Source organism: Notothenia coriiceps, unplaced genomic scaffold (genome assembly GCF_000735185.1).
Source record: "Notothenia coriiceps isolate Sejong01 unplaced genomic scaffold, NC01 NC01_scaffold00002822, whole genome shotgun sequence".
Taxonomy (NCBI): Eukaryota; Metazoa; Chordata; class Actinopteri; order Perciformes; family Nototheniidae; genus Notothenia; species Notothenia coriiceps.
In genome coordinates, this window is record NW_011335523.1 from 32,547 (window position 1) to 54,339 (window position 21,793).

Below are 21,793 nucleotides of genomic sequence, written 5' to 3' on the forward strand. Positions count from 1 at the left end.
CTGTAAAGTAAAGTACCTGAGAAAGTTAAAGTTGGGGTAAATAATAAACGTAAACACAAAAACAAAGATACAAATGGCTTGTCGTAATTAAATCAAAATGAGTTCAAATTACTATCAAATAAAAACAGTTTGGCACAAAAATTAAACACGTAAAGTAAAAGATACAAGAGGTGATCGACAAGACTTAGGAGGGTCTTGTCTTATATAAACATAGTAGTCGTTTTTCTTTGATCGAGAGGTCATGTAACCTATGAGATGTCTACAGTAACTACATGTCATATTTGTAAATCCTGGGGTTGTGACTGGGGACCCCCTGTGGTGTTCGTTACAGGTTTGTACTTCTTGTCAGTAAGGGCAGAAATGTCATGACGACAGATAACGAATTTATCGAAAATTAGGTCAGATTTTGATCTGGGGACTATGGTATGGAAAGATTAAATATATATGATCCTTACAGTACCAACTAACACAGTTTTCGAGAAAAATTATAGATATGTTTAGGGTTGACGTATAAACAACACAGTTCCCGTAGACACTATAGGAGTTAACTAAGGTATTAACGGTCACTACAACTAGACAGACTAGACTTAGGCATAACTGACAGGCACTAATAACACGAAAAGATCAGACAACAATTTATAAGAGAATCATAAAACTCTTAACCCCTTCATTTTATCTATCCAGACATCAAACACTTCACTACGAACAAGGGTCAACACATATGTCCAATACTGAAACGGATAAAGTAAAACAAGACCTGTTCATGGCCAAACCTTTACTGTTCAATGTCTGCATAGTCGCAATTACCAAATGTTTAGGGCGGTTACTGGTAATAAATTATTACAGTATAGTTACAGTAATATTAGGTCATTCTTGAAAAATAAAAATGTAAAGACCTTGTTAAAATTATAGAGACGAATAGTAGTTGACCAAATTACTTGTACTCGTCCCTAAAGAGAGGTTTTGTAGCGCAACTACAAGGGGTCAACAGGGATCCTAGTCCCTAAAAAGGGGAGGTTTAGCCTAGGTTGTTAGTGTTTCTTTAACTAAATTCAACAATCGATGTAATAAATGCAATATGAAAAGCAATATATCAATAGTGCATTTTATGAGTCCTAATAGGGAAGACAAATCTGGAATAAAGAATGTTATGAAATTCATATTAGGGTATAAGGAAATTATAACGAAAACAAAAATAGATAAATTAAGGGAAAATATTATCAGAAGAAGCCGAACAAGAATATTATAATGCAGTTGAATAAAATATAAATAAAATATAAGATAGGAGACGTGAAACTCAAGAAACAAATTACTTCAGAGGGGATATATCTCACAAAAAGAAAACGTCCGTAGAAACATTTAGGGGAAACACTAGGCACACCTGTTAGCTATATAAAACAAAAGAGGACATAGAAAGTAACCCGTCAAAGAAACAGTATATTACTGGAATTTACTAGGAATCTTTCCAAGCTAGCTATTTACGGACTTATGGTTCTCGGCTCACTGTCGTCGTTAGTCAACCCGCTCCTCTAACTTACCATTATAAAGGTATTTTTTTGTAATATAAGCATTTACACAAGTAAATTAATATCTATATATATCATATATAATATAATTAATTAAACTATATTTTGTTCATGGATGAAAATTCTTCACCTGATGTGTTTTTAATTGCGCAAATTTTTTTCTAACTCTCGGACACAACAGCGTAATACACCGGTGGGCCTTGCACACGAGTGACATACTCACACAAGTCCACACACATGGCTAATATGACACACGTGGTCTGATTCGCAAGTACCTGTTGTTTGGTGTCACCTTCGTTATCAGATTTGGTACTTGATTCACACGACTACTCTGGCGAACCCAACCGTGGCACCTACCAACACACACACACACACACACACACACACACACACACACAACACACACACAGACACACAAACCACACACACACACACACACACACACACACACACACAGACACCACACACACACACACACACACACACACACACCAACACTACACACACACACACACACACACCCCACACACACACACACACACAACAACACACACACACGACACAACACTCACAACACACCACAGACACACACACACACGCTACACACACACACACACAAACCGACACACACCACACACACACACAGCACACACACACAGTGACACTACTAGCAACCTCAATGTCATGGACGGTATTTCAGTTCACGAGCCGCGTGCAACACCTACTTTACAGGCGAGGAGTACCAAAAGTAAATTTGTCGGAGGAATATAGCAGAGTCGCGTCGATCGATCGTGGTCTACATTTTGTGTTGATGTGCCATTCCAAGAGAGAAGAGCGAGGTGTGTATGTGTGCAAGGAGGCCATGGAGGGCATCACCGGTCAGCCACTTGGACGGACACGTGCGCACCTTCACACCAGACGACGTTGAGCAGTCGGATAATAGATGACACAATAAGTTGAAAATTACACATAAAACATGTACAATCAAAGCTGTCAAGAAGCATTTCCATAGTAAACAAAGTAAAACAAGTTCTAGATCAGAAATCACTTCGCATTCTCTACTGTTCACTAGTCTTACCATATCTGAATTACTGTGCTGAAATCTGGGGCAATAACTACAAAAGTTCTATACATGCAGTATCTATTCTACAAAGAAAAAGCCATACGAATCATTCACAATGCCAAATACCTTGGTCACACTAACACAATATTCCTGCAGTCAAAACTGTTAAAATTCACAGACCTGGTAGAATTCCAAACGGCACAAATCATGTTTAAGGCTAATCATAACGTTTTACCAGGAAACATACAAAAAGTATTCACTCAACGAGTGGGGGGATATAGTTCATGAGACAATTTAAATTCGATATTCATAGGGTCCGTACAACCAGAATAACTTTTTGTATCTCAGCCTGTGGAGTGAGACTATGGAACAGTGTGAATGTGGAGCTAAAGCGATGTCCAGACATTAACCAGTTCAAGAGGAAATACAGAGAGATTATTTTCTCGAGGTACAGGGATGGGGAAGGTGTATGTGTATATGTGTGAGTATGTAGGTGTGTATATGTATGTGTGCATATATGTATATCAGTGTGTGTATGTATATATGTCAATCAACAGGTAAAGCAGATTAATAATACTAATAATATCAATAATAATGCATAAAAATGATAATTATTGCAGATTATAGATTATAAATAAATCATTTAGGGACAAGGGTGTGAGATTAAATAAATTATACTTCTTCTCACTCCTTTTCGAACATTAGATGTGGCACTTTTTATGTTGCTAATGCTGTTGTTGTTGTTGTAAATGTAATTTTTTGTTTTGATTTCTCTTACATGACTGCACTGCAACATTTGTTTTGTAATTATTTATTTTAGTTGTTAGAAATAAATGTATCAATCAATACCCCCACCCTAACTTCTTCAGTATCCCTCCACTCTGCAGCCCTCACATTAGTTTTTACACCCATGTCTCGTACATCTTATGCAACTCATTGAGTGCATCAACAACCACTGCCCCTTAAAATCATTTGAACCATTTTCTGTACTGTAACTTCCTAACATTTTCTTCTTATCTCTCACCACTAAACATTACACACACATTTCTTATCAACTACTCATAAAATATAATAAGCAAATGTATTGATGGAATGTCCTGATAGATTTAAAGGTTCAGTAAAATTATTCCCTTTTCCCTGCAGTCGGGCTTTAGTTCTCGCACTTTCTCACCCTCCTTGCTGACACAGTGGATTAGTTAATAGTAAACAGCTTATTTGTATTTACTTAATGAATGATTCATATGATTTTGGATTTAGCATCAGCTCCAACAGAGATTCATTGGAATGATGATATTAAACAAAAAAGCAGGTGGTTTTGTTTTGTAATTCAATGGCTATCATTGTCTCTCTGCCAAAATCCTCCTTTTTTAAACCGTGAATGATGCTTTAGCTAGATAAGATATTTAACACTTATATGTTAATGTTCAACCAGGGAATATGCTGCTCTGGTTTTAGGTGTAAAAGACGGAGTCACTCTCACTGTTTAATCTGCCCTTTGGTTGCCATGGCAGCTCATTCTTACCCAAAACAGCTTCCATGGAGACAGAAAGGCATGATGGGAAAAAGGAATAGCTGGATGCTGGTCTCATTAACTGTTGACTATAAAGTGACTGTATTTCATCTGTTGACTTAGCCACGTCTGTCCTTTCCTTACAGAGAATTAGAGACCTGGAGGACAGGCTTGAGCTGCAAAAGAGACAAATAAAGGACATAGAGGAAAAGGTAAATATTCCCTTTTTACTTTAATATGACTAGAAACACGTAAGCAAGAGAGATTGTGAAGATTTACTGATGGTGTGTTTTTTATTAACATATTGATACTCTTTTTCTTCTCACCCTCTTGATTATACCCCTTGTTTTTCTTTAGTTTTTGTTCCTCTTTTTGTTTTTCTCTTTAGCATTTATTCTTTGGCCTTAATGAAAGTGACCCTGGACACACATCAGGTAGAAACTTTTATTTGCAGTTTCATAACAGTACTTAACACAGTTACAGTGAAAAAACAAATAATGAAGATATAATAAGAAACACCCTTTACTTCTCTTAGGTGTGATGAGGTTGCTGTGGATGCAAGCAAGAACGAAACAAAACCTAATCGTTTTTTATGTATTTGTAGACAGCTCATGAAAACCCCATGGCCTTTTTGATAAATGTGCACTTTTGACCCTTACATGGAATGCAAACATATTTGAAAATGTAATAAGAAACCAGATATACTTAAGGTTTGAAGTCAGATTTATTTATAAATAACATTTACTATAATGGTTCTTGGACCTGGAATATAAAAACTCCTCTGTGAGAAGCAAACGTGGATTTACTGAGAGAAAACTCTGAATCAGAGGATTTATTAAAGGGAGAAAAGAATCAGCCTCTGTTGAAAGAATGCCCTGTTGGTTAAAAGAAAGGAAAGATGGAGGGGAGACAAGGAGAGTGAAAGCACAGAGCCGAGTGAGGGGAGTGAGGGGACGGGGGGGGACAAGCTGAGTGCCGACTGTTGGAGGATTCTGGCAAAGTCCAACGTCTGGGATGTTTCTAAGGCAACAGCAGCGCAACTAAGTTTACACACTGAAGGCTAAAGTTACTTGAAGATCGTCACTGCATTAAGAAGATGAAACTGCAATCAGTGGAGTGCAAAAAACAGGTTATTATAATTATATTACCTTTGATAATCCAATCCTTTGTACATGTAATACTACAACAGCTCATATTTAACCTTGTGTTTGACTATTTTTAAATTACTACAAAACAGAATCAGCAAGATCATGATTTTTTCTCTTTACAAAAATGAGAAGTGGTTATTTTATTGACTTATGTAGTTTTGTTATGCATTGGCTACACTTACTTGCTAGCTTACTTATTAGGTTACAACAGTAAAGAAAACAATAACCATATTCTTTCACAAATTACAATCCAAAACACATTTCTAGAGAAGAGAGGCACACCATGAACAAATGTATGAATATACAAATGCAATAAAAAGATAATCTAGGCTCTTGACCTGATGACAACAATTTCCCACTTTCCTAATTTTAAAACATATTTTACAGTTTTATTAACAGTATTTTATTTAATATGTAAATATAAAAATATGCTCATCAAGTGAGTCATTCATAATTTCACACTGCCGTCCTGTCCATAAAGGTGACAAGACCGAGCCCAACAATTGACACCAATGTGATTATCACAACAGACCAAAAGCTGTTTCAATTTGCATACAGGCATGTGAGTAAGAACCTACTCTTTGAGTTCTGGGGGAACTGGAGAATTAGTGAGAGGTGATCTGAGGAGAAGGAGGAGACGGCAGGATTAGGAGGCAGGGTAATCTGAGAAATACCACCTTCTACAACTTGCTACCAAGCTGTTGAAATGGTGAATAATACATGACTTAATGCTTATGTATATTTTCCTATGTCTGCTTTTATCTTTGCCAATGGCTTTGTGTTTATGGAGAGGCTGTAGTTAAGAAAATACAAACAAGAATCATAGGGAGGATGTGTAACACTTCTACTTTTAAGGAAGCGTTAGTTTTACATTAAAGTGAAGCTGACACCTTCAGCTCCTTTTGCAGGTTAAACTCACTGCAGGCTAACCAGTGGAGGATCACATGACCTCATCGGACATGACGGGTACCGGAAGAAGTGTAGTAACTATGGCAACAGACTCGATGGGATCTGAGCTGGAGCAGCGTGACGGTTCGACCCTCCAGTTTGACAGCTACCCGAGGAACAGGTGAGAGACTGGGGGAGAGGGGATCCAGTGACACACACACACACACACACACACACACACACACACACACACACACACACACACACACACACACACACACACACACACACACACACACACACACACCCACCTGCTGCTATATACTCACATTTGTCCAAGGTGATCTCACATTTCAAACACACCTGACTGTTCTGCACACTGCGAGCACACGGCTGCTAACATCTCCTCTGGAATCATTAGCTGGAGGACATTTTTTATATGCATGTTATCTTCTCACTCTTCTCTTTTGAAGGTTAGTAGAAAACTAGATCAAAGTTATTCAACCTTCCAGTTTGTATGCGTACGTGCACCCTTGTGTGAAGTTGATGGGATGTAATGTGAGCCTGTCAGTGATGTGGTGATGGGATCAGGGAGATAGAGGTCAGAGAGGACCCTGCTGCTACAGCTCTGTCAGCTAACCTCTGCCCCCCACCCCCCAGCATGCAACACTCTTACAGGCTGGACCAGAGGCTACACCTGCTCAGGGACGAGGTCAGGACGATGGTGAGTGCTTGAAAATAACAATTTATGTTCCTTCATTATTTAAAATGTTTTATTTCAATCTTTGAGGTTTAAGGCAATTTGAATGATGCATTTTCATTGTGTATCTGCTTTTAAGTGAAGTACACTGTGTTCGTTTTATAGATAGATAGCTTAATTTATTTCAGGTTTGTTCAATCATGCACAATACAAATAAAAAGACACAAGTCACACATTTTAACTACAGATAATACCAACAATAACACACACACTATTTCATATTCTTAGAGGACAGCAGTGTAGCTTTGAATAACTGTTAATCTTTTCAGACTTTGATTGATACATTTATTTCGAACAAGTAAAATAAATAATTACAAAACAAAACAAATGTTGCAGTGCATAGTCATGTACAGTAAGAGAAATCAAACACAAAATGAAATTTACAACAACAACAGCATTAGCAACATAAACAGTGCCACATCTAGTGTTCGAAAAGGAGTGAGAAGAAGTATAACTTATTTAATCTCACCCCCTTGTCCCTAAATGATTTATTTATAATCTATAATCTGCAATAATTATCATTATTATTCATTATTATTGTTATTATTATTAATCTGCTTTACCTGTTGATTGACATTAATACATATACACATATACATACACTGATATACATATATGCACACATACATATACACACCTACATACTCACACATATACACATAATCAAACACCTTCCCCATCCCTGTACCTCGAGAAAATAATTTCTCTATGTGCTTGTCTTAATGTCTCAATGTCCCAGACCCGGGACAAGGAGCGAGGGGAGCAGGTTTGGCGGGACAGACTGCAGCGCTGTCAGCGGCAGCTGAAGGCCAAAGAGGAGGAGATGAGTCGCCAGTCCCAGTACTTTGAAAACTTTAAAACCCAACTCCAGCACAAGATCAGCCTGGCCCGGGACCGAGAGCAGAGCCAACAGAACCGGATCCACACCTTAGAGAAGCAGCTGCTGGACATGACCGTGAGTGCAGCCACTGGTTTGACAAAAATCAGTGCAGTCAGAATCACCGCCGGGACTCTGACACACTGGGAAGAACAGGAGAGGCTTCCTCCTACGAGAGGAGAGGGGGAAGGAGAGGAAGAGGGAAAGGAGGAGAGGAGGAGGCAATGGCAGTCCAGTGTGGGAAATGAAAGGGAAGCTGAGAAAGGCATACAAGGGGGATCAGTCAAAGATGCAACGCAGACTCCAAGTGAAGCCAGGCTGCAAGGCTTCGTCCTGAGCCTGCAGGAGGACCTCAGGGTGCTGCTGGAGAGAGAGGAGCATGGGATGACAGAGCGGAGAAGACTGATGGAGCAGCTTCAGGAGTCCCAGGAGAACAGCCACTTCCTGGGGTGCAAGGTGGAGGAGATGAAGGCAGAGGAGCAACAGCTGAAGCTTTCTGAAAGCTCCCTGATGGAGGAGTCTGGAGAGCTGAAGGAGGAGAACCAGAGACTCAAGCAGAGTCTTACAGATGCAGCTAAACACACCGCCACATGTCCTGGGACCAACACTGTCTCTCGCACTGCCATGGGAGAGGTGCGTAAAACAATATTATATTAAATGTAGCTTTCTTTTTTGGAGATCAACACTGTCAGAACAGATAAACAACACAACAAAGTTACCTCTAAAAAGGTCAAAAATGTAAAGTTCAGTGTGATTAGACTTTTAAGTTGTTTTTTTAACTTTAATAAGCAACCATTGAGTTGCCGTTTGAGCATACAACCACATATTTTGTATGTTAACTTTTTGTTTAGATAAGAGAAAGATAGCTTAACAAAATATATAAGAACAAGTAAAAAGAAACAAAACAGCCATGAATACAAGAACCCATTATAATATCCAAATCCAGTTTTCTTAACACAATCATTCCACATTTCATTTAAAAGTATCTAATCAAAAACAGATATTTACAAAAAGAACTGAACAGCTTCAATTTTATTTCTATTATTTTTTTGAATGCCATGAATTTATACACTTACATACATACATTTATGGTTTCTTGAGAAAATAGTTTAGACAAGAAGTATTTATCAAGTTTCTGAGAGATTAAAGAGGACTATTAGTTGATTTAATGAAGTAAGTTGTTTCTGGGATTCATTTAAACTACACTGAACAAAAATATAAATGCAACACTTTTGTTTTTGCTCCCATTTTTCATGAGATGAACTCAAAGATCTAAAACATTTTCTATATACCGGTACACAAAATAAACCATTTCTCTCAAATATTGTTCACAAATCTGAAAAAATCTGTGATAGTGAGCACTTCTCCTTTGCCGAGATAATCCATCCCACCTCACAGGTGTGGCATATCAAGATGCTGATTAGACAGCATGATTATTGCACAGGTGTGCCTTAGGCTGGCTACAATAAAAGGCCACTCTGAAACGTGCAGTTTTGCTTCATGGGGGGGTCTGGGGGGGTCAGAAAACCAGTCAGTATCTGGTGTGACCACCATTTGCCGCACGCAGTGCAACACATCTCCTTCGCATAGAGTTGATCAGGTTGTTGATTGTGGCCTGTGGAATGTTGGTCCAGTCCTCTTCAATGGCTGTGCGAAGTTGCTGGATATTGACAGGAACTGGAACACGCTGTCGTATACGCCGATCCAGAGGATCCCAAACATGCTCAATGGGTGACATCTTAGGGTTAGGGTTAGGGTTTAACCCTAGGGTTTTTGGACCCCCCCAGACCCCCCCAATAAAGCAAAACTGCACGTTTCAGAGTGGCCTTTTATTGTGGCCAGCCTAAGGCACACCTGTGCAATAATCATGCTGTCTAATCAGCATCTTGATATGCCACGCCTGTGAGGTGGGATGGATTATCTCGGCAAAGGAGAAGTGCTCTCTATCACAGATTTTTTCAGATTTGTGAACAATATTTGAGAGAAATGGTTTCGTTGTGTATATAGAAAATGTTTTAGATCTTTGAGTTCATCTCATGAAAAATGGGAGCAAAAACAAAAGTGTTGCATTTATATTTTTGTTCAGTGTAGTTTTTCACATTAGACGAATCATAAAGTTTTGGTAAACATATTTAAAGAGTGAACAAATATTCAATTCGGTTTCATTATTGGCTTAATGCTGTTAATACCTTCTTGTTATTCCAAAAGAAGGTATTAAAGCATAAAAAGGGTGAAATCTCCTGAAAAGGGAAAGCTCTCGATAGGATTAGGATGTTACATAATGTGTTGTCAATGCTTCAAGGTGTGTCTAAATATAAATGTGTCACTATAGCTACTATAGAGATAACAGTTGTGGGATTATGTTATATTCAGTTTTGTAATTTTCATTTTCACAGGATTCACACATTTTGTCCCACAACTGTCATCCCTGTGTAGGTACATCTAACGTCGGATGAGGGAACAGGCCAGCCTTATTCCTCTGTAGTTCCACCTGTTCACCAGCTGGTGGCAGCAGAGAGCCTACAGGACAACTCAGAGGATCACTCTTCATCTGCCAAATCAGAAAATCCGCCTAAAACCTTTAAAAGAAACAACAGCAGTCCCCAGTCACTCTCCTTGACTACAGAGAAACTAGATGAGTTGAAACTGGGGACCTGGTGCTCCAGAGGGATCCTAAACATGGAGGAAAGCCCCAGTGAGGAATCTGAGGCCCTAATGGAAGCCTACAGGAGCCTGGGGTTAGGGGATGATCTCAAAGCACTTCAAGATCAACGTGACCGCCTGGAGGTCACCCTGGGGAAAACACAGGAGCAGCTGCGGATGATTGACCAGGAGAACACTCGAATGAAATTACAACTAAAGAAAGACGCTGAGAAACAAGAAGCAGATGCGCAGCAGGGGTCTTCAAAAGAGGTATGTCACAGCGGTGTCAGTATTCCCAAGTTTACCAATTTTCCATCACAATCTTTTTCAGTTTATCATGAATTCTACCATTTTGTTTACTCAGGTTAGCACACTAGCACCCAGTGATGGAGGTGAGGATGAACTTGTCTTGGCCCTGAACCAGGAGAACCGGGCCTTGGCAGAACGGATTCAGGAGCTTCTGGCTCACAATGAGCTCAGAGAAGAGGAGATCAAGAGGGAGCGAACACATCTGAGGCAACATATCTCCGAGCTAGAGGCAGACAGAGTCACGCTGAAGCAGGAGAGCCAGGAACAAGAGTGTTTGATTACAGAACTCACCAAGAAGACTGAGGATGATCTGAATAGCATCATGGAGCTGCAGCAAAGGTTAGTGGAGAGTGAACAACGTATGGAGGAGTCACAGATTGGCCACAAACTGCAAAGTGAATTCTCAGCTGCGACATCAGGACGTTTTCAACAGAAGAACCTCGAAGAATGTGTTGACAGTTTGGTGGAGAGCATGCTAAAAGGGGATGAACCGCGGCTTGAGTCCAGTCAACAAGCAGAAGATTTGACTGTAGTTACAGCAGCCAGTTCTCAGCATAATAATCAAGATGATCTGCTAAGCAGTGTTAGTACACTGACTGATAAAGTGTCCCAGCTGACCAAGACTGTCCAGAGCCTCAAAACAGAAGAAGAAGAACTGTCAGGCAGCCTGAATACTCTCAGGGCGCATCAGAGAGAAGTAAGTCTGTCCGTCCAAACACAGACGGAAGTGAAACAGCAGTTAACTCGGACAGTTTGGGGACTGAAGGAGGAGAAAGACGGCATCTCTAAATCTGTGGCTGGTCTGAAACAAGAGAGAGAGCAGCTCACGAGGACAGTCTGTGGGTTCAAGGATGAGAGGGACCAGCTTACGAGTGGCCTGAAAGAGAAGAAAGAGTCTTTATCTGGCCTCGAAATAGAAAAAGAGAAACTGCTAGAATCTCTCTCACATGGAAAAGAAGAAAGAGATCAAATCATGCAGTCACTACAAAGTGTACAGACAGAGAGTGAGCAGTTGAGCCAGGCGGTGCTTCATTTAAAACAAGAGAGGGATGAACTCTCTGATTCTCTTAATTGTCTGAAGAAACAGAGAGACGAGGAACGATCATCTTCCACTTCACAAGAAGAACGTGAAGAGTTAATAAAATCAGCTATCACTTTGAGAGAAGATGAAGAAAGAATTGAGCATTCAATCAGCTGTTTGAAACAGGAAGAAAAGCAGATGCAGCTTTTACTTCAGGGCCTAAGAGAGGAAAGAGACAGCCTCAAAGCTGCTCTGCCCAGCCCAACACAAACAGAGAGGAGGAATCAGAAGCAGCCTCTGACGACTGAGACTGAAACAGGAGATACACAGAGATGTCTGACTCGGGACCACAGAGGAAACACTGAAGAGGTATTGAGAGTGGGGGGCTTATTACCTTTGTGCATGATATAAGTGTCAATAGGAATATCCTCGAGTAACATGTCTGCTTGTGTATCACTATGTTGGATTACTTATGCAGCTTTATCTTGATTGAACACAGGGGCTAAGTGATCTGAGGAGGGAGCTTGAAGCTTTGGGAGCAGAACTAAAGACGTCTCATGAGGAACTGGACCAGAGCCGTGTAGATGTGAGTTTACACATTAACATTCATATGTCTACATATTTTTGTGATGAAAGATAATATTCATTTTTAAACTTGCTATTGATTAAACAACAAATATGTTTAGTTAAAACTAATTCCGAACTCAGGTTTGACTACATTAAGGTGAGAACTCAGCAGCACTTCAGTTGCGTTGTTTTTTCAAACCCAAACTTCAAAATGTTTATGATATTGTTCACTTTTGAATTTGGATTTCATTTCATTTGTATTTGTCCCGCTCATGGTACGCATAACCAAATGTACAATAATTGCCAAAAAAACATGTCTCTATAAACACACCATTGAGCGAAAAGGAGCAGGGAGAAGAATACAATCTTATATGACCTGCCCCTTTCTAAAAAAAACTAAATAAATAGAAATAGATGGTCTGCCCTTCATAATAAAAAAAATGTTCACTCACTTCACGGATTTGGATTTGTGGGGAAAGTTTTTTTTGTTTCTTTCTATCATTTTCTGCCTTTTCTACATTTACAGTGCTTGGTGTATCATTGCGGATTTTACTAACTTATTGTGTGTATGTTCGCGTCATGCTCAGAACAAGAGGCTGCAGAGGGAGTTGTTCCAATCAGAATCCAGGAGGGAGGAGGCGGAGAGGAAGGCAGCTGACAAGATGGTGAGGATGACTGTTGTAGCCAATCGGATGGAAGAAACCAGAGAGGAAAATGACAACCTCACAACACAGGTATTTAACCAAAATGAAATGTAAAAATACTGAATAAACAATAAGGAAAAACTCAACATAAGCTCTGAATATGCCAATATCAGTTGGACTCAGTGATGCTTCGTTTCCCTCATTTACACCCCATGTGTACACCCAAACAATGTTCATTTGCTATCTGTGTCTGTCTCTTATTTATGTGTTAGACCTAATCGCTGTTTATGTGTCTCAGGTGAAGCAGCTGCAGAGCAAAGTCACAGGCCTGCTCAGGGAGAGGACTGATGCTCTGTCACTAAAGACACACATTGAGGAGCGACACGACATCCTCACAGCTCAGCTCAAAGCTAAGGTAAACAGAGTTTCTTTCTTTTTTTATTGCTGTAGCACACTCCTTAAAGTACTTACAAACACAGGACAGGCTTGCTTACAATGACTCCCCACATGTTTTAAATGGAGATCACTAACTTCTGTCCTTTTAAAGGAAATTAAGAGTCCCTCCATTTAAACACAACAGTAAGAGTAATACATTGTTTACATCAGTCTTTCCTGATGCATAGCTAAAATCAACTAACTGAGATGTATCATATCATATTTATCAAGTATCACATTTGTAATATGCACTATGATCAATCTCCAAGGGCCTATACATTGAACTGTACATTTGATCTCAACTATTTGATTCTTGATCTGCAAATAAAAAAATTAAACTTAAAGAAGATCTTTAAATTCAATAAGTTCCCATCTCAGATCTGTGTGTGTGTGTGTGTGTGTGTGTGTGTGTGTGTGTGTGTGTGTGTGTGTGTGTGTGTGTGTGTGTGTGTGTGTGTGTAAACATGTGTTGATGTGTGTGTCAAACCTCGCAGACAGTGGCTCTAGAGGAGCTGAACTCTGAGTATATCGCTCTGAAACGAGGGCAGGGCAGCAAGGATGATCTGAGCACGGCTCTCGTCTCGCTCAGGACGCGCTACAACGACATCAGAGCTAAAGTAAGGAACCAGTCAGCTCTTATCTCCGTTAAAGTCAAAGCAGTTTGTTGTTTGTCATGTGTTTCTACATTCCTGTCTGGGTGTTAACAGTATACGTTTCATGCATATATTTTTTTATTGTATTTGTGCTGTAGTATGATGAACTCTTGAAAAAGAGGAGCCATACGGATCTGGAGGTAGCTCCTTTAAGGGTGAGGAAAATACCTTTTTATTCCTATTGACATGTTACAATAATTATGTAGGACTGTTCTAAACTGTTTATTTTAGTTTTTTTAGATCTGCATTATCTGATGTAACAAAAATGCATTTACTCTTTGCTATGTATCTGCAACACACATGCAATCACAACAAAAGGATACTTTCGAAACCGTTTAGTAAAACACATCTTAGAGATCTTTAGTGATTAATTATAATCTCATATATTCTAATAACACATATATATTATCAATATCACATATTTTGGGAAAAAGTGTTTTATTCCATCTAACCATTGCTCAAAAACTACAAAAAAAACGACTGACTCCAGTGGTACTGAACCAGGTATATTCGTGTATGGGGGCAATTTATAATGTCTTTATTCGATTCAGTAAGATGATTTTCGTTGTTGAGTTTGATCGTCAGGTGTTTCGTCCAAAACCAGGCCAAGCTGTCCTGCCTGGTGGTGAAGTGTCTGGAGAGGAACAGCCTGTTGCTTCAGATGATGAAGGACATGCATCGAAGAGGCTGTGCAGACTCAACTCTAACGCTGCAGGTGGAGCATCTACTCAGTGACGCCGCTCTGAACGACTACACTGCAGCATTCACACCAGGGAGCACCGTAAAGACACGAGATCACAGCGCTGGCTTTACACCAGGATTCATTTCCAAATTCCAAGACTACACCAGTGGACTCACGGAAGATCAGAGCTGCTCTTCTATACCACTACTTGTGAATCAGCTTTACCAAAATGAACTCATACCTGAATCTGGAGTGAAATGTAGAAAACTAAAAAGTGAAAAACAGTCAACTTTGGTCACAGCTGTAGCTGACTGCATTAGTGAAGTCACTCCTGCACCAACAGCCACACTGAAGAAAAATGCCAACGCACCTGTGCACGAGCGCCTCCAAGCGACGCCATCACCTGTTGTTCCAGAACTGAAAGAGAGCTTCAAATCCAATCCAGCACCGGTAAGATACTACAAATAATGTATTTATGTGAAATGTATGTATATTTATAAACACGCTTTTCTTTCTGAAATGACTCTGGCTTAATGGTCTGTTAAGTGTTGCATTTTACCAGCAATAAACTGTTTCTGCATTTTTTGTGAAACCATCCTCATAAATAGACAGATAAGCCGGCAGTTCCCGACTCATCAAGTCTCCTTTACGTGCAGCCATGCCTGAATTAATTGTAACCATTACAGAAAAAACATTTAATGGTTTGTTGTTTCATGCTGTCACAATGGCAGATTGTTAAAAAAGCAATACAAGCACTTCCAACATCTTTAATATTTTCAGGAGAAAAAAAAAACCCTTCAAGCAAAGATATTATTTGCAGCTGTGTTTATGGGAAATGCTCTCATTCACTTTCGGATGGGTTTACCATTTTGAAAGTGCATCTTCAAATGGTGATCAGAGCCCGTAAAACAGTGAGATATACCTGGCTGTGCTCATTCCCCTTGGTAATGAGAAAACATGGTTTAATGCACATTTTAACAAAGCTGCTACAATCTCGGCAACAGCATCATTTTTCCTTAAAAGCATCTTTACAAGTTATCCAAGTTGAGTGACACATATTACTGTTGTTTGTACAATCACATGTCTGTTAGAGTCAATTCAATTGGGTAATAGACTACTATAAGCCTTTTCTTAATCCCACCACAGCTCTCTCCCTCTGCCAGTCGACCAGAGAAATGTCATCACCAAAACATGAAAGGGAAGTCCTCTCCAGATCCCATCCCTTGGACCAGATCTTCTCTGAGTCCCTCTCCTCTCCCCTGCAGGGAGCGTGTCAGTCCCAGCAGGAGGCTGAGTAGTCCTGAGAAGATCATCAACCTCCATGAGCAGCTGCAGAGGATGCTCATGAGCAGTTATCAGGTACAAAGAAGTTTTTTCAGCATCAGGCATGTGGGTAGTGTTGAACAAAGTTGATTGTATGATTTGAGTTTTATTGTACATTTTTAGACATTATACAAAACGGACATTGTACATATTTTTTCATATTAATATCGTTCATTTGTATGTTTCCTTTTTTTACTACATTTATGTTCTTGCTTGTTTTTATTTTGTTATTAACATTTCTCTTACCATGTGTATTTTAAGTCTACTACTCCAAAATACCAAAAGAAATTCCTTGTATGTGAAACCCTTCTTGGCCTACAACCCAAATCTGAAATGTTATGGTACGTATAATACATTTTATTCTCTCCGTTTCAAGGATCCAGAGGGCAGAGGAAGACGACATCAGCCCAGGAAATGTCTCTCGTTTTCAGCTCCTGCGGACCTGAGACCAGCCTCTCTCACAAAGAAGCAGAGCCTCAGTTTGAATGATCAAAATACCAACTCCCTGCTGACTGCTGCTGCTGTGAGCCAAGCTAAGCACACTCCAGCAGTGAGGTCCACAAATGCGTCTAACACACTCTTTAATGCAGTCACCTCAAGATCTGCTCATGTTAGCTTCAGTCCGAACTTGTTTACATACCATCACTTTAAAGCAGACACGTCTAAAACCACAAAGCCTGCACTTTCTAGCTCTCCTTTCGACACTGTGGCAGCTAGCAAAGCCAAACCCACTTCAAGCAGTGGCACTAATGTAACAACATCCCCAAAGAAAATCACTTCCATCCCAGACAAATCTGATGCGAAGCAAACAGCTCCTACTCCCTTAACTCCGAGGACTTGTACCATTGACTCTGATGTCTTAATATGTTCTGAGACTAATCCAAAAAACACTGTCTCAGACACAACTGCCCCGAGAAGACCAACTGTACCTGAGGAAAACCATTTCAACATGCCTTGTGAAACGGATGGTGCTACCCCTGCATATCATGGACTTATATTTGCTGCACCCTGCACTTCACCTGCTCATTGCTCTGCTGAGAGGTCCAAGTCTTCCAGAAAGTCCACCACTGCTTTAGAAAAGACCAAGACAACAAGACCTAAACCTGGTAAGACACAATATTTGACATGAATTACACAAAGGAAAAACACTAGTCCTGGTGGAATAAAATCTTGTTTTCATAAAAGGTGAAATTGATTTGAAAATAAAAAAGCATTTGCTGAAACGTTGCATAAACACATGTTGTAGCTTTGGTGCATAATATTGCCATTTAAGATGGCAGGAAATGTGCTTTTATAGTGCCGCAGTGGGATTATACTGAGCCTAGATATGGACCATTTTCTATTACTGTCTCTTTTATTGGAAATAATATATGAAATTCCAGCACAAATTCTTGCAGTTTATTGCACACACAGGGGAAGTTAGCCTGCAGGCTCTCTGCCAGATAGGGTGTATTTGAACAAAACCATGAGGTTGACCATGATGTAACCAATTTGAAAAGCCTGAAGGCTACTCTATCAGTGTTCATTTATCACTCCCAAGCAGTAACACATTGAAAGACTTGGTGATGAATTGTTTGTGTTTTGAGGTGGTGCTGTATGCACAGGACTCATTGCGAGTCCTGTTACGTGAATATAACCTTATTGTAGTATAATTAGTTTTAAGGTAACAGTCAGATGTAAAATCAGATTACCATTTAACGAAGAGAGAAATGGAAAATGGCCTCCTGTTCACAGCATTCCAATCATATAGATGCAAGTAAATTAGGACAGTGTGTTTTACCTTACTTTATCCGATGCCCTGCAGAAGCTCCAGCCGAGGTTCGCTCTGTTGAGGTCATCAGAACAGTCGGACAAAGCAGCCTCTTGATTGGCTGGGAGAGGCCGCCACTGGATGAGCTGGGCTGCAGTAACGGCGCATTTGTGTACGGGTACAGGGTAGGCACAACAAACTACATGGACTTTACATGGACTTCAGTATTTATTTGTTTTTGTACTTACTCTTTCCTGTCACCTCTCAGGTGTTTGTTGATGGAGACTTCCACAAATCGGTCATGAGCTCAGCGTGCACCAAGGTATCTGTCTCCTAAAAGCACTTATCACTCAAAAAATAAAACTAACCACTCTAATGTATTACATACTTTGTTTCCTTTTTCTAGTGTATTCTAGAGAACGTCAACCTGAGTGTCCCAGTGAATATAAGTGTCCAAACACTGGGCTCTGAAGCTCTCACTTCAAACTTTGTCCACACCCTGTACAGCACGTCGGTCAGAACAGACTCACTGCAAACGTAAGGATGGCAAAGGTCAACCAGTAAGTATATATATTAGACACCCCTGTTTCCTGAACTAAATATTGTTACTGCTACATTAGTTTGTGTTTTTATTTCTTTGTCAGTCTCACTGTAGGATAATTCCATCTTCTGAGTGAAAACCTTCACTGCCATTGGCCGAAGATTTACAGGTAAATAGTGTGCATCTCAATTATTTCCTTTTGTCTTGTTTGTTTTTGTTTATTTAAGTTATGTGTTTAAAAAACAAATAACAGATTGATATGACAGTTAAATTGAACATAATGTAGCTAATATTCAAATAGACCTTGAAGACACTTTGTCATTCTGGCACTTTCCATTCTCCTCTGTGTGACAATCTATTTTCCCTCCGTCCTGTGTGTCCGCCCTCCAGTGCACAGCCATCTTTAGTTGCAGCCCTCTGTGGGACGTCCTGACCTCCACCTCAGCAGCCAGGGAGGCTCCGTCACGCTGCTGGGACTCCGGCTCAGGTCAACCAATCAGAAATATCTCACGTTGTGTCACTTTACCAGCCCATGACCTATGGCTCTCCGCTAAACTCTTGAAACGATTATCTAAAGATGTCATACAAAGCAAGACTCTTGCTTCTGCGCAGAGAGTCTGAATTGAAAGCAGGGGAAGAGTTGCTGATCCTCTTTGAGAGAACTTCCTGTTTCAGAGACCAACCGGCCGGATTGAATGTATAGGAAATAGAGACTGCCAGGCTGATAACAAGTGATACTTCACTACAAACTATATGAAGCCAAGATCAATGACTTTCCAAATGCTGCCTGTTGCACCACGTATTCCAACATTGTTAAGACTCAAAATAGTTGGATGGACATCTGCTGCACATTCTAACACTGTGTGAAACACCTCTGCTAATCGGACATCATTCTGCTGCCCCTCTGGACTCTGTGACATGAACCGCTGGCTAAAGGGACACGTACTGTATCAAAAGCCTTTTTCAAATCAACCTATACTGTATAATGTACAGACTCAATATTGTACCCGCAGGTCATCTTACTTGATTTTTACACATGAAGCCAAATATGAGAAAAAAAGTATTCACTCCAAAGACTTATCTGTCTCCTTCTGCTCACAGGTCTACGGGATTACTTCAAACACAGAAGCTATTTAAGTTTTTCACACAGTTATTATTGATATTTAAAAGAAGAAAGGAAAAAAGACATTATCACATATTTTTTTGCAGAGAGTATTATAAAAGATATGCCAATGTAATGTACCACAAACTGTACGTGTTTTTGTATGAGTGACACTTTGTTTTTAATATCTAATAGATGTCATGTTTGCACGCTCATATTGTTTTATACAACATTCAAAACACACATATGATGTTCTTTTATGAAGTTATTTTACTACCTACTGTATGTATGGGTGTGAATTGATCATGGTGCAGCAAAGGTATTTTTATATCAGTACTAGAAAATATTGATTCCTGTACAGAGATTAAATGTTTATATGATATTAACTGTCATTTCAGTGTCTGTGCGTGTATGTGAACAAATGAAAGAGGCAAAATAACAAAAACCTTTTGGTTAACCATTTGTAATCCAGAAGTTATACAGAAAGTCACAATCCATCTAAACATTTGGGGATTATATTGAATCCTTGATGGGATACTGTAGCTGTACACTTCCCATTAATGAACACTAGGTGGCAGACCTTCATGGATGACTGTGTGTGTACACGTGTTTAGAACATGCATGTGTGCGTGTGTTTGGCGTGAGTGACAGGTGTTCATTTAGTGAAGTGGATGATGCCGACGTGCATACAAAACAGCTTAATCCTAGTCTCTTCTCTCGCATTGAAAACAACGTAAGCACCAACAACTGAGGTGAGAAAATATGATGAAGAATCGGCAGCTTTAAACAATATGACAAAAAGAGTTTAATAATCACCTGCTGTTCACAGCAGATTTGGGAACTCCTCTGAGAACGTCATCGCTCACACTGCGGAAAGAGAAGCTCCTGGGTGGAGGAGGGAGTGTGTTTGTGTGAGGGTGAGCCAATGGGTGCAGCAGTAAGTTCTGTCATCCAACATTTAATCATTTATCATCTTTAACCTTTTCTTCTGCTCCTTTCCCTGTTCCTGTGACTCACTTTCTGACACACACACACACACACACACACACACACACACACACACACACACACACAGAGAAAACCCTCTCATATCAACACAGTATAATGACAACATTTGGACCTCCTATTATGTAGGCTATTTACACCACGTCAGGTTTTACAGTGGTTAAAGGAACTCAAGTTAAGTACCATTTTTTGATACTTAATGCTCCTCGACAATTAAGAGAGAAATATTGTACTTTTAACTTCACTACAATATTTGACAGCTTTACTTTTTACTTTGTATTTTAGGATTTTTAAACACAAGATAGGAATACCTTTAATAATAAAACAATGTATACCAATGCTTATATCAGATTAAATGCACACAAGGGCTTTTTCTTCATTGTGAGTACTCTTTGTCAAAAGTCCTAAAGTACTTTTAACTAATAATACTCAAGTATCACTAGTTTTACTGGAGTGGCATTTTTAGTATCCTTATATAGATTTTTTAAGAATAGTATTTGAATACTTCTTCCACCACGTGCATGCATGTTTAAATGACAGGACCACAACATACCTTATTCTTAAACTGCAGATGAATAAAGGAAAAATATTTATAACCGTCCCCTGATCATCCCAGTGCTATTAATATGCTTAATAGCAAATAGCACTCTAGCTGCACTCCTTGCACACTATATGCATTTCTATTTTATTACTCTAGCTCTGTGATTTATTTTGTTGATGCATTGTTGATGTTCTCTTTTTATATTCTGTTTGTATGTGCACCCTTTCTGCAAGACACATTTCCCTAGTGGGTCAATAAACATTACCTTGAACCTAGAATAAGCCTGAAGAGTGTATCTACTCCACCATCAATTTATTATATGGATCGTTGTGTATAGTATACAGCACATACAATGTTATCAGATTGATACTTTTGTATTTATTTTCTGTAAAACTAAATAGTCCAAACCCTACAGGATTTTTCATCAATGCAAAAGTATTTCCCGCTCAAATTCACAAGTTTTATTGTCATATGCACATAAGCTACAGTGTAGAAATGGCAATGCAAATCTTATGACCCCAGCTCCTCCAACAATGCAACATGTATCATAAAATACAAAAATGCTTCATTGCATGTTGGAGACTTTACACCCGTCTTATACCTGCTGTTGGGTTGGACTCAAGTTGTACATGCTCCCGTGACTTACTGTAGTCTTGCACTGCAGCATCAAAACAATCTGCAATAAAAGCTGCAGTGCCGTGGCTCCACTAGAATGGCCCCTGAAGCCTTCGAGAGGCTCCGCTGGACCCTCAGGACTCTCACTACACTCACCTTCATTATTAAAACACACTCCAACATACATGAT

General features: G+C 39.6%; 2 protein-coding genes across 3 annotated transcripts in view; both read left to right on the plus strand.

Annotated features, from left to right (window-relative positions):
- Positions 1–4,681, plus strand: part of jakmip1 (janus kinase and microtubule interacting protein 1) — a 29,380-nt gene extending 24,699 nt beyond the window's left edge. Inside the window, exons 20-22 of the mRNA XM_010765891.1 lie at positions 4,246–4,311; positions 4,457–4,533; positions 4,635–4,681. Coding sequence (XP_010764193.1) covers positions 4,246–4,311; positions 4,457–4,507 — 117 coding nt within the window. The 3' untranslated portion in view covers positions 4,508–4,533; positions 4,635–4,681. The remainder of the gene's footprint in view (positions 1–4,245; positions 4,312–4,456; positions 4,534–4,634) is intronic.
- Positions 4,682–5,086: 405 nt separating this feature from the next.
- Positions 5,087–19,828, plus strand: LOC104940886 (trichohyalin-like). 2 transcript variants are annotated; one of them, XM_010765893.1, is made up of 19 exons: positions 5,087–5,228; positions 6,156–6,316; positions 6,796–6,859; positions 7,635–8,405; positions 10,209–10,685; positions 10,780–12,114; positions 12,245–12,331; positions 12,900–13,046; positions 13,255–13,371; positions 13,886–14,008; positions 14,143–14,199; positions 14,649–15,176; positions 15,873–16,085; positions 16,426–17,155; positions 17,854–17,984; positions 18,068–18,121; positions 18,206–18,359; positions 18,444–18,509; positions 18,731–19,828. In XM_010765893.1, the coding sequence occupies exons 2-17, from the start codon at positions 6,192–6,194 to the stop codon at positions 18,338–18,340; spliced, it is 5,094 nt and encodes a 1,697-aa protein (XP_010764195.1). In that variant the 5' UTR covers positions 5,087–5,228; positions 6,156–6,191; the 3' UTR covers positions 18,341–18,359; positions 18,444–18,509; positions 18,731–19,828. The 2 variants fall into 2 exon arrangements, with proteins under 2 accessions (XP_010764195.1, XP_010764194.1); XM_010765892.1 differs by having other exon boundaries at positions 18,206–18,336.
- The last annotated feature ends 1,965 nt before the right edge of the window (positions 19,829–21,793 follow it).

Coding starts and splice junctions, on each gene's coding strand:
- LOC104940886 (XM_010765892.1), top strand. CDS start 6,192: ATGACCTCATCGGACATGACGGGTACCGGAAGAAGTGTAGTAACTATG. Junction 6,860..7,634: donor GGGACGAGGTCAGGACGATG/GTGAGTGCTTGA, acceptor TCAATGTCCCAG/ACCCGGGACAAGGAGCGAGG. Junction 10,686..10,779: donor AGCAGGGGTCTTCAAAAGAG/GTATGTCACAGC, acceptor TTGTTTACTCAG/GTTAGCACACTAGCACCCAG.